Raw genomic sequence first — 18,154 nt, 5'->3', positions numbered from 1 at the left:
TACATTAAAAATTCATAAATTTAATCCTAATTATTTAAATTATTACTTAGTAGTCATTTTCTGCGATTACATAATATTATATAAATTGTAAAGCCATTAAATGTTATAAAAAAAGAAAATAAAAAGTAGTTATCATCTGACCATTTTTAAAAATCCTAGATCAAGGAAAAGATACATAATAAATGAAGAAATCGTTGTTAGATGAATGTGTTAAAGTTAAGTGTATTTATTAATAAGAATTTATGTCGCCATATCTAAGTTAAATTTTAATTAATGTTTGTTAAAACCGAAACAAACTTAAGGCTTAAAATATTCAAAAAACAAACATGTCTTAACAGTCCACAAAAATCTGTCCATTTCATAAATTTTCTCGATGTCTTTAACATCATTACATTTTCATGTTTCAAACTGTTTCATATATTGACATCTATAGTTTTTCTTCTGAAATGTCAAGGAACTGCGGCAAACAATTTGCAGTTGTGTGAAATGTACCTTTTCGTATCTCGTGAATAATATTTAAGAGGAACGATGTTATATCATAATTTAGATATCTTTGAGTAATATCCATGTTTTACCTAATGTAAAATGATGTTAACAATGTTACGAAGTTTCTTCCTACTCATCGTAACGACCATAAAAGTGTCGCAGAGCGTTTCAGACGTCGGGAGATGGGATTTACCGCTTAATGGGGTGAGATTTATATATTTCAGTTGTAACCCTTTAATATATATTTTGTGTATATATTAAATCGTTATTAAGTTCGTTCATATGTTAACTTGAGTGTCGTGCGGTGATATAGATTTATGATTCATATTGATAGATTAGTTAGATGTATTCGTGATGTATACGAATGTATTAACGATGTAAACGTAGCTTATATTTTATACTGTCTATATAAACTAATTGTATGATTAGTGATAAGTTATTAATACCTATTAACAATCAACTTCATTTTCAGAATTTTTGTGAGTTTACCATAGCTAAGTCGCTATTTAAAGATTCAGAATTACGAGTTGTTTGTGAGTATTCCTTATTTTTATATAAAATTATCACAATGTGTGTCAGTTAAATCAATTATTATAATTTTGTAAATAAAAGGTATGTAATTTGAGATCTTTCCCTGTTATCATTAGTTTCTGTTTATATATACAAATGAATGTTTATATAAAAAAATTTTTGGGGAAAGGATGAAAATAAAACAAAAAACTATTATTAATCGCATTGATCTAATCTTTCAGAATTTCTTGATAATAATACAAGTGTTTTCACATTTTTATTGATGTGTGTTATATATTAAGGATACTGACAAGGCTTTTTTGAAGGGTAGATTGAAAAAATATTTAAATTTTTAATTTAATACTTTGAGAATGCTTTAAAATTTATATTTAATTTTATTTACCCACCGTGTCAATGATAATTACTTTTTTTATATTGTACCTCACCTTATTAGGTAAAAAGTAGATGTTGACTTTCTAAACATATTTTTAATAGTTAAAAAAGGTGTAAGAAAAAACTGGACATTAACATAATATATAAAAAATATGTATTTATAAACCCCTAACTTTGATAATATTTAAGCAATTTGTTTTAGTTTTAATTTTGTGAATTTATTTTTAGTACATTGCTACGAGTCAGCAAATGTCACAATTACCTACCAATGGGAGCAGAGTCCCTGTTCACCTGACTATTATCATTATTTTGAAGAGGTTTGTACCTTCATCTATAATATAATTTACTGTTTGGAGTAGGTAAAGTAATTGTCACAAAGTTATGTCAAAGATGGTTTTATGTATGTCTTGTCTCTGCAATTCCCAAATTTCATTATAGTAAGGTGCTAAGTGATTGGTTCTGTCTGAAAGTAAATGCCAGCCATTTTAATGTTTAGAACTAGCTACAATTCCGCATAAATAGTTCATCAAAGAAAACCATATAATCCACATACCAATAGAACCAACCATAGAAATTAATTAATAGAAACAAGTAGCCAATAGATGTCCACTGCAAGGCATAGGCCTTCTTCAAAGATTGCCATGATGAGCGGTTTTGTGCTGCCTGCACACAGCATACAGTTTAAGTAAATAACTGTAATTAATGTATAGTATGTCTGTTTCGGTCAGACTATAGATTTTTTTGTGTTCCTTATTTCATCTGCGATCAGTCCCAGGAATATAAGCGGATTTGTTGAGTGTTTATAGACTATAGATTTAATTTAATTTAATTATTAGAAATTATGATCAATTATTTACAAAATCTTTTTTTTACTCTATATTATTGAGGCAATGTTTAAATTGAGAGTATTGTAAATTGGTGTATTAACTGCCAATTTTAATGAATGTTTTATTGCGGATGATAAAATAAATAAATAGAAAAACAATGTAAAAATTTTGCTAATAATCAAAAATTGGTGGAAAACCAAACACTGATTGTCAGTCAGAACCAGAACTTTCTGAATTACATGGGGGCATAGTTATAAATTTATGATAACATGGAGTCATGCTATTGCATTATTCCAAAGTAATTTTTGAAAAAAAAATCCAAAAGAAGGTTATACACAAAAAGTTTATTATTTTTTATCTATATCTGTAGTTTGAAATTGCATTATGCAAAACTATACTATATGGTTCTTGGTTAAGCATAAAACCTTACCATGTTGTGAACAGTGAAAATTGTTGGAAAGACAATTTTGGATTGTCTGAATCAAATGCTTTATAGAAAGAGTATAACTTGATTGAGTACTTCACCATCTCTTCCCATCTTCAACATGATCATACTACACACTTGTGCCATTAAGAAGTTCGAATGAGGTTTGCACACAAGTATGATACAAGATATTTTTTGACAATTGTCTGCTGGTGATGGGTCTCACTCATAGCTTTCCAATAGAACCAGATGGCCTGCATGGACCATATTTTGATAACCTTGCTCCAGAACATTAAGGCCCAAGCAGCATCTCGTCTAGTCATATCTAAAACAAAAATATTATTTTCATATATTTTTAAGATATGTTAAGATTTGGAATAACTAATACTTTTTATAATTTTTAGCGCATTGTGGAATGCTCAAACCAAATATACAATGCACCAGCAAGTGAAATGTTTAACTCAAGTTTACAAGTAAAGAAGTACACATGCCACAGTAAAGAGTCTATATTCCTCAATGACGAGAAAGAAAAGCTTCCGGATGGTGTAAAGAAAAATACAGGGATTTCTACATCAGTAAGTAAAATATCTTTAACATGTCCTATAGATCAATGTCAAGTATTGACCCTGTGATGCATTTTTTACATTCTTTTTATTGAATTTATATTATAGGCCCCTCTGTCTAGGTGGATCAACAATATAGTCAAGTTGCAGTGGGTCCAGATGCAGGTACTGCAAGATCTGACACCTGGAATCTCTTGCGAAGGCTTATGCCGTACAGTGGACGTCTATCGGTGGTCTCACTCAAAGACCGCCGGTCTTATTCTGCCGTCATTCATCCACTTCCGGCGACCTTGACTATATCGTCGGTCCACCTGGTCGGTCACCTAAGCACTATTTAAATTCAAAATATCTTATTGTACGTAAATTTGACTTATTGGCTCAATCAAAAAAATTTTAAAACAATTTTAGCATAATTTTTTTCGAGCCATTCCAATGGTTGAACATTCTTATAACAAAAAATAGCTATCATAAATGTATTTTAAACATATGATACTGGCACACCTCATTCATTTAAAAAAATCACTTAACAACACACTTGTTAATAGATTAGATAGATATAATTATTTCGTATTTCTCATTAACAATTGTGAAAGTAAATAGGTCAACATTTCCTGTAACCTTGAGTTTGAGCTGTAACTGTAATGGTCGACAGATGTTATCAAACCAATTATATTAATTGACGAATAAAAATGGCCACACAATTGTGCAAAGCAAATACAGATTAAAAAATGATAATGCAATTTAAAGTATTATATATGTTGTGATGGTCATTATGATATTGATAACATTTCTATATGTTCACACATTTTACATACCAGTACCATATTAACTACAGTACCCGGCGATAAATATTGCACATCGACCTTTGGAAAAAGGCAATCGGCTAATTCTGGCTTTGTAGAGCGTTATCTCTGTCGCACGAATACAAACAGTCCGGTATCTATTAGGAGCTGTTAAAACAAGTATCATTTGCTTCTTATAATAATTATTTTTATTCTTTATACAAAATACTTAAATTTTCCTATAAGTGGTGGCTTTAGGTTGGGGTAAAATAAATTAAAAGCACAGACAGTGGAAGTAACTGAGAGAATAAAAATTAGCCGATGCATGTGCGGAAGTGGCTAAATATCGGACCTTTTCTTACTTAGAATGGACTTCCGCAAGGTAATGCCTGATTCCATTAAATACTCTGGAAGTGTCCAGAGGCTGGTAGTAGACTCAACCTGCCGTCAAAAGGAGACGTAATTCCTCTAATATTGAATAATGAATTTTTGAATTTAAATTACACACATTCTTTTTTAATAATTTTTTTAATCCACACATTTTAAGCACAGATACAAAATTCAACTTACCATGTTAAAAACTGAAGTCTTTTGTCTATTATTTAAATAAAATTTGCATATTTTGTCCTATACAATAATATTAAATTTTAAAAATATTGTTTATTGATTTTACCTTTCTAGCAACTGCTTATCAAATTTATTGCCTTACAAATATAGTGTCACAATTATATACTGTGTTTTACTCATGTATTATTGCATAGTAATTTAGATAATACACATGGTGGATATTAATAGATAATAATACTGAAAAAATCCTTTTAGACTTTTTTTGAATTTTACAAAAATGCTTTTCTTACTATAATATCATTATGCTATTTATAATTTCTGCAACCGTCATTTTTTTTGGATATGGTGCACCAAGCAAACAGAAAAGAAACTATACATTAACCATTTGCTTTTACATCTATAACCTCTCAGGGTCCATGTTATGTGTTGAAATAGAGCCTTATAAGAGTGAGACGTTGCATTTTTTATCTATCTGAGCCACTAATATTATAAAAATAACGTAAACATAACATTAACTATTTTTTTTTATATGTGACATGTCCATTTACAGAAAATGCCTCCTTTGATTGTGGTGGAGAGAGAAGGGATATATGTGCTGAAGATGATGGTCAGAACAAATACTGGGACCCCGTTGAATTTATCAGTTGGTGTAGAGATGGTGGCACCGTCTGGTTATTTGTCGGCAGCTACGTGGCCTCTATTACCTGTAAGCATTTTTTTATTAGTTATTTTGTGTCTCAGACTGGACAATAAACAACAAGTACATATATCATACATAGTATATGTGTTAATAAGTAATAAACTATACATTTAAAACAATAAAAATAACATTATAAAGTTTAAGTATTAGAAAATTAAATATATATTAGAAAGTATATATGCTATTCCCATTCGTCTAAGTGGGCAAGCTCACACAGCCCACAGTGCAGATGGTCGCAAGCGCAGCCACCCTCAAGGTTGACAGACAAGCTTATAAAAGTCCTCAGAAGACACTTAGTGGGCCCATTCTAATTGGCCTTATTGGAAATCTATGGGGGCAAGCATATAATGATGAAGACAGTAAGATGGAAATACACCAAAACCTCGCCTTGCGTCTTTACATTTTGTGTTTTTTTGAAGTAGCATCGCTGCTTAATTAGTACTAATTTTCACTGTGTGTCGTTAGATTTTCGAAGTTACGTTGTTTTGGATTCGAATCTTTAATTTTTTTTAATCTCTGAAAGTTGTCAACACTTTTGTTTCTTATTGGGCCATGCCATCAAAACTCGGAGATTCCCTTTCTAACTAAAAATGAACTCAATGTTAGTAGTTTTATCTTCACTTTGTTTTGCTAGTTTTAGCGTTCAATACGTAGTGAGTGTTATGTAGTGTGTAGTGATTTTTTTAAAAGTTAATAATAAATTTGTATACATTTTTACGTGTTGTTTCTGGTTACAAAAAGGTAAGTATTTTTCCAATTTATATATTGGTTTGAGTTTTTTTTTTTTACTTATAAGAAGAAGGGATCAAATTTGTTCTTGTTTATTTTTTAAAATGGTTACTGTGTTAAATTTTTTATTTAAATAATAGTATTTTCGTAACCTATCTTCAAGTCTTTACATGGGTTGATATAGAAAGTCTTAATTCACTTTGTGTCGTTTCAATTTTCGTCGCGTTTTTTTGAAAAGTAACCACGATGCAAAGTGAAGTCTCGGTGTAAGGCGAACATGGGAAATGTATGAGTTCAAAAAAATTTATTCTAACTTATAGTATTAACTGATAGGACAGTGTCTGCTGAGTTTAGTTAATATCATATGAAACACTATAATAATTTCTATTTTGCATTTGTTTCAGTTCTTTGGTGTTATGTGCGGTGTGTATACGGTGTTGTGTTCAGCGTGGTTGATAGTGTGCGCGTTGCAGTGGCGGGATCTGCTACGTATTCAGTATTGGATCGGTGGAGTAACTCTGCTTGGCATGGTGGAAAGTGCCACTTACTATGGTGTGTATTCTTCGATCAATAGAACTGGGTAAGTTGTGAATGAATTGTTAAAGATTTTTGTATTTATGTTGATTTTTACTATATCTACTATATGATTTAATCATGCCGTGGGCGCGCAAGTAAGCATACAGATAGTCAATTGACTTTTGGTTTAGCGACTTAATAACTAAACACATTTTCATTAATCTAAATATTGTTTTTGCTTATAATTATATTGAATATATTTAATGGAATCAGGCGTTATTTTGCAGAAGTCCATCCTAAGTAAGAAAAGGACCAATATTTAGCCACTTCCGCACATGCAGAGAGAGACTCTGTGTTTGGCACTAATCAGTGTAACATAACTCCTGATGATGCCTCTGGAGGGGTGAAACACGTGTTGAGTGATTTAACGGTGGTAGTTGTGTAATTCGCATTGTTTGCCGCATACGCATTTATCAGTGAGCTGGCGGGCGGTGCACTTTGTTGCACGACTACCTCTGCATGTGCGGAAGTGGCTAAATATTGGTTCCTTTTCTATATTGAATATATTTAAAGCTAAATTCATATTCTAACCATTATAGTGTTAATTTGTTCAACCTAGTTAGGTCTCTTATTTTTCGAAGGATTATGTTAGAAGTATTACTATACCACTGTTATATCTTTATTTAATATATTAAGTCGTATCGCAAATAACATGTATAAACTTAACATATATAAGCTAAAATAGCTTTTATATCTGGCAGTACTATTTGTATTTGGTTGGTTTCGACGACATTAAAAAATTTCCATTCGAAAAAGTAAATTTTTAAAGTTTAATTTCAATTTGTATCTTTATTTGTTTTTCTTTTTGAAATGATAGAATCTGAAAAGGAAATTCATAATCATATGCCCTTTTTATTTATATCGAAAGGTGTAGTTTTAGAAAATTTATAAAAATTAAATAAATGAATATTTTGTTTCAGATATTTCAATTCTGAAGTATACATGTTCGCCGAATGGGTGTCCGTTGCAAAGAGGGCACTAGCTCGAATGTTAGTCATAATAGTATCTCTAGGGTTTGGTATTGTAAAGTAAGTATAGCGTTGGATTATATATCCCTTATGTATCCTATGTAACTAGCTTTCGCGTTCGCCCCTACCCTTTTTTCTCTTGTGGGGAAATCTTAAATACCTTAGATACCCTTCCATTACAGAGTCAACATAAGGGAGATTCGTTGTTATGCTGAATGCGCCTACTATGGATTTAGTCTTCTTTGATGATATGTCAAAATTACGGGAGCGTTGTCTAATACTACATTAATTTCAATAGTGAAGGCCTATAATGCATCTAGCCATAGATCTGGGACATAGGTCATCATTTCAGCCGTGTAACATTCACTGCTGAACATAGCTTCGCCTTTACATTAGACGAATACTGTAGATTCAGGCCATTTGCAATAGGTCCAATTCGAAATTTATGAGGGAGGCATATGTATATGCCCAGCAGTGGACATATAAGTGGGGAGATAAGGTTATAGGATTCCTCAAAAAGCCTTTTCCTGGTCCTGCACTCAAGATTTCCACTTCTTTACCCGGCAACTAGTACCATACACTATGCTGTCATGAAAAATCGAGGCTCCATCTATCAATCATCCATCTTAGAGTGGATTAATAGTTTAGGATTTTTTAGTTACTGGCGTCTCTAAAAGTTTTAAATTATTTTTATTATCTACTCTTTCTTTTTTCAATCAACCAGAAATCTTTAAGTTAATTTAATGACCAGATTGTGTGTGTTCTTGGAGATGATTCACTTCCTATAATGTGACACCTTGTTCAACTAAGTTCAGTACAGGTTGAACCTTGGTGTTATTAGACGAAATACACTCTTGTTTGTGTTCATCGAAGACTGCCATAAAGTTCTTATGGCAGTCCAATCTTTATTTATAGGCATTACAGGATTTTTTAAATCATTTAGTAGACATTCTGCATTTACAAATATGAACTTCTGTATTTATTATACTCTGTGGACCCCTAAAAAAATTAACCAAATTTATCAATAATGTATCCGAAAAAACTAATTCATGTCAGCGGTTTTTTTTAATGTTTCCTTGTGTGGTGCAGGCCGCGATTGGGGCCAGCGCTCCAGCGAGTGGTGGGCGCGGGCGTGTGCTGGGCGGCGCTGGCAGCGGCGGAAGCCTGGCTGCGGCTGCGTCGGCGGGCTGCACGGGCGCTACTCCTCGCCGGGGCTCCGCTGTCATTGCTAGACAGCGCCATCTGTTGGTGGGTGTTCGTCTCACTCGCACACACCACGCGAACACTTCGTCTACGCAGGTAAACTTAACTCTGAATTTTTTATATATTTATCGGTTGATCAGTTAGAAGTGTAGAGGTGTGAATGTATAGCCTATATGTAAAATAAAAGCTTTTAGGCTTTCTTTCACATTTTATACCTATTTCCAATTGCCCTGTACGAAATATAATCTTAAATAGGGTGTATCATGTATTAATTGACGCAAATAACCAATCACACTGTATAGTATTTGATAATTTTTAAAATATACTTATGTATGTATATATACATATATATGTGTGTGCATATCTATACATATATATAAAATCGTGTTAGGTTACACCATGTATAATTTTAGAATGACTGTTTTTAATTGTACAAAAAAAAAGCTTATATTTTTTATCATATATTATTACTAATTATTCTACTGTGGACAAAGACAAACACAAATACACGAAATTTATAAAAATTGGTCCAGTCATTTTAAAGTTATACATGGTGTAATCTAACACAATTTTGTATATATAAATATATATATATATTTACTATTACTTACTTTTTATTATTACGTGTATGTACACAGCAACCTTTTTGGAAAATGGGTGAACCACGTGCTAGTCCTCTTCTTCTTGCTTTTAAAATTACTTCTGTCATTCTCCTTTCCGACTTGTTTCAGGAACACAGTAAAGCTGTCGTTGTACCGGCATTTCACTAACACTCTTATATTCGCCGTCATATCTTCAGTCATTTTCATGCTGTACTCTCTGAAGTCGTACAGGATTCAGCTCTGCATTACTGTAAGTGGAATCATCTCTCCTACGTACATGAACTAAATTAATATAATACTAATTGGTTATAAGTGTAAAAACTCTAAAGCGGTGTTAAATTGACTTATATGTAAGCGAAAAGCTTTAAAACTTTTACTTATTCTTTAATGTTACACCTTAAACTTTGAAAAAACTTAAACACATGAAATTTATTTGTATACTGAAATTTGAATTCTTTACAATTTTATTTCTTGCTATACTATGCTATAGTATTTTACACAATTTTTTGAAGGTGTGGAACATGTTCTCAAATTTTTATTTATATATATATATATATATATATATATATATATAAATATAATAACAAGATTTTTAGCGTTATGAAACATGTTCCTAAATTTAATATTTCATAAATATTTTTACACGATTTTAAATATGTAAAACATGTACCAAAATTTATTTAAGGTAGTTGGAACACATACCCAAATTTACCATGTCATGTGTATTTTTATACGATTTTGCATACTTTTGTAAGGAATGTATCCACCATGTATAAAAAATTGTATGAATTGTGGTAGGAGTGGAAGGAGGTTTGGATGGACGACGCGTACTGGCACATGCTGTTTGGCAGCGTGCTGGCTGTTATCATGCTGCTGTGGCGGCCCACCAACAACAACCAGCGCTACGCCTTCACGCCGCTACTGGACTACGCAGAAGATGACGAAGGTACATTCTATTTTCATCCAAATCCTTCTAGGCCTTGACCTCTTCAATCTTCTTTTGTGACAAATTTTGAGTGTCCATCTTGATGTACACATACTCTTCTTGTCTAGCTATGTGGTTTTCCTTTTCTCTAAGCTGTGTGTTACAGTTTATAGGAATCTTTTTTTCATTCACAAATCTTCTTACAATCCAGTGATTTGATTGTTTGGTAAAGTGTAGCTGTATATTTAATATCTATTGCCCAACAACAGCTACTGTTCATGTCTAATTGATGGCGGCAATGATTTATATTTATGGTGATGAACAGGTTGACTTAACACCGTTTAGAATTCCTAAAGCTATAATAATATTATATGCCTATAGTATATTTCTATATGTCAGTAGTCTAAGATATAGTAGTAGTAGACAGTAGACCTTCATGTATACAATAATAGAATATGTACATTGTGTGCAGAGGAAGAAGAACAGTTCGTGAACGACGCGTACGGCGTGAAGATGCGCGGCGCGGGGAGCGAAACTCCCAAGCCGCAGCCGGAGCCCCTGGACGAGCTGCGCTGGGTGGAGGAGAACATCCCGGCCAGTGCGCTCCCGCTGCTCGACTCTGACGACGAGATCGTCAACACCAAGTTCGAAGTCTCCAAAATGCAATAGTCATTAAGCACTCTATAACATTAAATGTATTATTCACTATTGATTTTATTATAATACCTTATACACAGCGAGTATCCTTCAGTAGTTTGGTAGCCGCACAACAGAATGCCAAAGATGACAGCATGAGAATGGTCATTCTCACTGTCACAAAAGCCTGATTTTGTTTTTCCTTTAAGATAATATAATTGCTCAAGTCATGGTTACTTAGGCAACCCTTGAGCTTACTGTTTAGTTGCCAAAATGTGATTTAGCACTCTGCCACCATTTGTTTACACTTTATTGTACACCAAAATACCAAAAACACCTAAAGGGAACTAAAAGAAATAGAAGACTAAAGTTTAAATGACTTATGGCAGAGAGGTGGTACGACAGGTGGTGATCGTTCAAGGTGATCTCGACCAGATAACCTTTGGATGGAGTTGAAGGAAAGGATACTTTTTTTTGGCCCCCGTTTTTGGGATGCCTCTCGTACATCCCTAGTTTATTGAGGGGAAAGGGACTTTGCATATTTAATACATTTTTCACGTGTCTTTTATTTTCATTCTCTTCGTCTTAACATAATCGTTCATTCACTCTTCTTACGTATGACGTATTTTCATTCATTCTAAACTTCTTTGAGTAAACTTCATCCTTTTCCCAAGAATCATAGCCTATTCTTATTTTTCAGAACTCGTTATTTATTTGGAAAGGGTAGTTTAAGATATACATAATTAAAAAAAAACGGACTCTTCAAAATATAACACACTTGTATGTAAACTTATATATATATATATATATTTGTCCATTACAAAAATCTAGATTCAACAGACCAACACAAAAGATAGACACGAATCACACTAGTTCAACCAACTGTTTTAAACTTTATAACAAGAAAAAATAAAGTCCGTGTATAACTCAAATAATAAAAAACAAAACGGTGCTTAGTAACAGCGCCGTCTAGCGGGAAGTAGCTAATATAAAAAAATAGACGGATTAACATAGACGCACTTTATGATGGAAATATAAAGTGTAATCCAGAACCAACTATAAATCAACAAACTTAAGTAACGACTATACGTTTGAATTTCAACTGTAAATTCCTTTTCGCAACGCTATAGACCTATCGAACCATCGTTAGCATTAGTTTTTCTTTAATGACTAGTACTTATGAACTTCGAGTTCACATTCTCCTAATGTGTCACAGAGAAGGCTATACTCGTAAATCGAATTAGAAATGAGGTCCATACACAAACTAAATAAACATAGCCCAGCAGATTTGCAAGTTGAAGTGTCATAGTGATGACAAGAAGGTAAGCAAGGCGTTGGATGACGACCCACAAGAGGGAGAAACAGCCTTGTTAAGGATATTATTATTTATTTCACTGGAAAACTGTTCTTTCTTCTGCAGGACATTAATCATTTAGGGTTGCATTATTTATTTGAAACAAATATTGCACCAAATTTGGGTTTATAAATATAACATTGTTTTCTTTTCTTTTCCCGTTACCCATACTTTATTGTTGGGATAGGGAAGTATTTTATAAAAATTTTTTTTCATCAGACTATCTTCTTTCATACTTTACAATTTCTTACATTCTCTTTCATTCATAGTCCTTACACACGTCGTCTCTTTTTCTCTCACCACAACTCCCGATTTAAGAGGGCCGCCCGCTCCCTAACCGTAAACAGCTGGGTGAACCGGAATCGTATCCAGATGTTTCCTAGGCTTGCCTGTGGTCCACGCTACGGTCCCAAGCCGCACATACACAACACGAACACTACACAGCTCTACTCGGGTAGAGCGAGTTCCTACATGCAAATAACTTTGTGCACATGAAACGCGTCCGTCCAATTTTTGTTTTGTTTTTATGTACAAGGACCCTTCTAGTCCGTAAACTAAACTCCATGAAGCTGCAAAAGCCCCTGGGGGTATCAGCATTAACATTAACCAAAAACCAAAAAGTAAGTTTCTTCGCTACAATCTTTGATATCACAGTTTGTTACAATTTGTTTTATACTCATTTCCATTTTTATTTTTCATTGCATTTCTTAGCGTTTCATTTTATTATTATTAACTATTATTTTTATTTATCACCTCCTTTACAATTCTGTGACAATATCTTCATAAGATATGATGAAGTTCTCTGTCTCACATTAGGTAGGCGACGGTGTCATTTGTCACACTGGGACAGAGACTTCCTGAGCTTGCCCTGTACCGGAGCTTGCCTTGGACCGGAGTCATAATAACTGCTATAACATTGTTCCAGGGCACATCAGTCTTCAAAGTGTTATGTCATTGTTTTCTGAATTATTATTACCTCCTTTCATATGTTTAAGATATTACTGTGATCTAAGATCCTCTTGAGACAGCTGTAAATCAATTGCCCAGTAATTAACAGAGGTTAATAAAAGAATGTATATATAATGGATGTTTATTAAATTGCATTATCATTAAATATATTTTTGTTCTTTAGATATGATCTTTGGTATATAAAATATATCATGGAATATGGCCACACGCTATAATGGAAGCTACACAATGATTCCATTCACATTGAATTGTTTACAATCTTAATATAATCAGATTGTATATGGATGCATATTTACCTTAAGTTGTGCGAGCTTATTATGGAAAGAACTTTTGTATATAAAAACTAGAATGCAAATGGGCAAATGAATTGCCAAATTTCACCTGTTTGTATACAAATAAGAACAGAATAGTTCCATTAACTTTCCTCAACTAATCAAAGCCACCTCCATAGTTTTTAGCGAAATTATTTTTAAGGCAAATATACATCTGATCAAACAATTCCTGATTATAACTTCACAACAATATTAAATTAGTGATTACATAAAAATATAACTGATTAAAATACAAATGCTACACATTGTTACAAATAAATCTTAAAACAAAATCATCGCAATCTTAATATAATTAAAAAAATTGATTAAAATTTCCTCGTAAATCTTAAAAACTGGGAATGTTCTGCTCTGCTGTCATTTTGTACTCTTATTAAAAGAAACATTATAATTTATTTTTGTAGTCCATTTTAATTCTTGTGAATTGTTTCTTTCATTAGCTTTTGGTTATGTGAAAGTCCACACTAATAAATATTACATTATTACCAGAGATTGGATTTACAGATATACGCAGGGTAACTGCTTGTAGGTGTATAAACTTTAAATGAGTCAATGTATAGAGTTCATTTGCTATCAATTATTGGTACATATTGCCTATTCAAAAATCAATATTTCAGAAATTATAAACAACATAATGATAATATATACTAGTAAGAGTTTTCAAAATTCTAATGTAATAATATTATTTATTCCAAGTGATCACTTTATATAAGTGATTGGAAAAATGTAAAAGCAATTTTTATGATAAATAAGCTATACATTCACCCCTTTAACGTTTTTATATCAATAAATAATCGGCCTGTATTTACATAAAGTTGTAAAGTGTTGGCTTACTATTGAAACCATTTTTGTATCAGAAAAGTTCTGCTTGGAAAATTAGATTAAGACAGATAAAGAGAGAACTATTTCTATTTGCGAAAGTGAAATAAACTTTACCCACTTATACATAGGTATACTATTAAAATCCATAACTTTTTGTGTCCAGAATTTCTTAAGAAAAATAACTTTGTAAATGTATACATTTGAATAGATTTCTGATTTATATTGTATACAAGAACGAAACAAATTAATATTTCATTGTAAGATTAAAATGTCAACATAAAAAAATTGATTCAATCAAAAATTAAAAATATGTTACAATCATTTTAAATATTGTTTCAATAATATTTGTCAAAGCCTTAATTGCTAGTTTTAAAATCCTGGATTAACATGTCCTTGAGGTAAAACTAAAGGTCTAAAACTTGAATTAATTATTAAAATAACAAGGACTTCTTAAACTTACTTAACCTATAATAATAAAGGAGATCTTTTAATATCCTGGAATACTAACTGTGATTAAAATATAATAAAATATGAATACATTATAAGGTATAAGCTCAAATTGTTTACCAAAATATATATGACTAAAATAGATGTTGCTATTGTAAAATAAATCTAATTATTGTCATAAAAAAAATCATAGTCATCTGGTTCCTCGGGTATCTGAGGTGGGTCCTGTGGTATATCAATTCCTTCTGCATCGAGAAGCCTTACCTTTATATCCATAGACAACAATGTCTCTAGATCATTTTCAAATGATGTACTTGTCATTTTCTCTTTTAATAAAGCATTCACGCCATCTGTCCAGTAATTAAATATTTGATCATCAGGTGCTACAAAGTCTAAAGTTTCCTCTGCCGACTTTAAGATGAGGGAAAATGCTAACTGTGGAGTCACTTTCCTTCCCCTTAAGTCCTTCATGTGTGGACAATCTTTGCCTGTGACCACACATTTTATATCTGACACAGACAACTTGTTGCCAAGTTCCTCTAAGCTTGGTGTACTTTTTTCGTCACAATCTCCATAGTGTAATACTTTATGATTTGGTGACAATCTGACAAACCAGAATTTGTCTTTTATCCGCTGTCCTCTTGATGAGTATTTCTTAAATCTGGTACCACCAACCAGAACTCCTAATCTTTGTTGTTGTATCAGCTCTATGATTTCAGGAGTGATTTTCTCTTTCAGCTCTACTATCGGTCTAGCATGTGACTCCCACACTTCTCTATTAGTGCGCTCTTGTTGCCATATCTGTGTGATCTCTGCATATGTTAACTGATTTATTCTTTGACGAAATTTATCAAAACCTTTCGGGGATGCTGACAGTGCTCTGTTTATCTGTTCTCTGACAACACTGAGTACTTTCATGAAGTCTTCTGAAGTTGCTCTCATTTCTTTCCATGTTTTGTTCAAAAGTGCTATGCAAATACAGAATAGTTCTTCAAATGGGTGATCATGGGTAAAGAAGAGGGGGTGATATGTTTGCCCTTGTTCACTTGGTGGTTCTGCAATGTGCAATATGTCACACAGTAGCTTGACCAGTTCCACACTAGTTTTACCAAAGGGACACTCATGTTCAACTGCTCTACTATTTTCTAATACAATTTTTCGGTAATCTTCAGAATAATTCCTAGCAAAATAAAGCATACAATCCAATGCCAGAATACCAGGTGGAACTTCATTAAAATCTTTAATTGGATCAATTTCACATTTGAAGCCAAGCTTTTTGTAGTCCTTTGTAGAATTGTTTACCTGATGCCTTGTAGTTACTTCTAGGGAGTTATTGTCATTATCAAATGCAATCTTTCTTAACTCTTTTATCTTCTCCAGAGATTCCTGCTCTTGAGCATCTGCTCTTTGCCTCATCTTAGGCTCTAATAGACCAAGTGTAAGTGTTTGTAATACATACAGTTGATGAGCTAATTCTGTGCCTAAAGCCTCCTTTGTAACATTTTTTGAGAATTCTGAGGCTCCAATAAGATTTTCATAAATGACATTTCGAACCTGCTTTGAAGATAGAGTTGCAGCAATAGCTTTTCTTTTATTAATATCAGCTTTAGAAAATATTGCATTTATCAATGCAATCGCATTTTGCTGGATTATACTATCTTGATATGGATTTTGAAGATGTGATATGAGACTAGGTATGGTAATTTCTTTCTCTACATGTAAATTCTTTCCGGAACTATTCAAAACAATGTTTTCAAGTATGGATAGACATGACTGTATTATTTTTGGGTCTTGTGTGTTTGTTTGATTGCTGACGAAGCTTGCAACTTTGTTTATGAACTGATTTTCCAGTATGTCCCAGGATATATTCCCATGGTCCATTAATTCAACGAATGTGATTAGAGCGAATTTGAGAGAGTTACCTTTAAATTTTCCGCTTTCAATGTTATGTATGATAAGCGATAATCCTTTTTTGTTGATAAATTCGAGTGCGAATGTGAGGTCGCTACTTAAAGTAGATAGTTTGGACAGAGCTGTGGTTTGGTCATTTTCATTGCCTGAATTGATTTTGGCCAATATATCTTGCACTGTCTTAGCAGGAGATTGCTCTAAGCGGAGTACCGAACCGTTTTTAATCTCATTTCGATTTTTCTCTGTGATATAATTTTGATTGTTGCTTTCCGAAAATTGCAGGGCGTAATTATCAGGATCTGGGAGGCCCCACGGCTTACACAGCAGCTGTATTATGCTAGATAAAGGCTGGCTTTGGTCGAATTCAATTAACTGTGGCACTTTGTCGGGCGCATTGAGCATCTCCACGGCAATCTTGAGAATCGTCGAGTCCTTCGTTGCCGACGGCATCTTTATTGGCTTTACAGACATTTAATCACCATTTGACAAGTACTTCCTGTACACGAACACTGACACGGAATATTTTAACGCAACAAACAGAGAACGCCACTAAAGGAACAGTTTGACAGTGACTCAAAGACATTTGTATTTTATATAATGACATTGACGTTATTCGATAATGATGTGCGTTTAGGACCTTATGTTAACAATATCTACTGACATTTTGTATCACAACTTAATTCACACACTTTATTTCCAAACGAAAATACTATATTTTCAAATATCTAAAGCTGTATAATTTTTACTAAATTATATGATTTTTAACAATTAAACATAAGTAAATTTAATTAATCTACTTAGATTACTTAAAACAAACGAACACAAAGGTTTTCGCCTGTTTAAATATGCGCTGTATGTAGCAAGGCAGCTAAAGGTGGCCGCCTAAAGAAATAAGACTCGCCGCCCTAACAGTATAACAAGTAATAGTATTCATCACATGGATAAAGAATGTTTGACAAACAAAAATCTATCTGGATCTATCTAAAGCAACTGATTTATCTCCAATATTTCTGTTTCTTTCCTCCCAAAACAAGCCTGTTTCAACAGCGAACAGTCATTATTTTCTAAATTTATACAGACATATTTACGAATTTGAATTGGAATAATCATTTCTTCCTTTATATTCATTTATCTTATCTATAGTTCTTATTAAAGTTAAAATTGATTGGCAGTGGTTTTTTAACATATACGTTTCAAAATAATTATAAATCTATCCCAGCCTCTAGACTAGAATTAGTAATTTCCGAGCTTATTGATTATAATGACGAGAAATCAGACACTCTTTAGATGATACACATTAATTTATTCTTTAGATCTAAGGTCTAATCCATCAAGTAAATAATTAGGACAGCAACTAGATACCTTTTAATTTATCATGTTGTTCCAGATGTTTTCTTAGTTTTCAATTAATATAAATGTTGTGCAAACCAT

At 32.6% G+C, this 18,154-nt stretch overlaps 2 protein-coding genes across 2 annotated transcripts; one reads left to right on the top strand and one right to left on the bottom strand.

Moving 5' to 3' along the window:
* Positions 1-447: 447 nt before the first annotated feature.
* On the top strand, positions 448-10,963 carry LOC137932789 (transmembrane protein 87A). The gene is made up of 11 exons (XM_068776463.1): positions 448-690; positions 959-1,019; positions 1,618-1,706; positions 3,045-3,215; positions 5,103-5,258; positions 6,386-6,561; positions 7,478-7,585; positions 8,615-8,824; positions 9,460-9,580; positions 10,129-10,276; positions 10,728-10,963. Exons 1-11 carry the CDS (start codon positions 586-588, stop codon positions 10,922-10,924), a joined length of 1,542 nt encoding a protein of 513 aa, XP_068632564.1. The 5' UTR covers positions 448-585; the 3' UTR covers positions 10,925-10,963.
* A 3,275-nt stretch (positions 10,964-14,238) lies between these two features.
* Ced-12 (engulfment and cell motility Ced-12) lies at positions 14,239-17,296 on the bottom strand. Its single transcript, XM_068776292.1, has one exon. The coding sequence runs from the start codon at positions 17,192-17,194 to the stop codon at positions 14,978-14,980; it is 2,217 nt and encodes a 738-aa protein (XP_068632393.1). The 5' UTR covers positions 17,195-17,296; the 3' UTR covers positions 14,239-14,977.
* Positions 17,297-18,154: the final 858 nt, after the last annotated feature.

The sequence above is a fragment of the Battus philenor genome, unplaced genomic scaffold, assembly GCF_028537555.1.
Source record: "Battus philenor isolate CCGP_79_NKW_IND1 unplaced genomic scaffold, ilBatPhil1.0.hap1 SCAF_12, whole genome shotgun sequence".
NCBI lineage: Eukaryota > Metazoa > Arthropoda > Insecta > Lepidoptera > Papilionidae > Battus > Battus philenor.
Note: the sequence above shows the minus strand (reverse complement) of the source record. Positions and strands in the feature narration are given on the sequence as shown.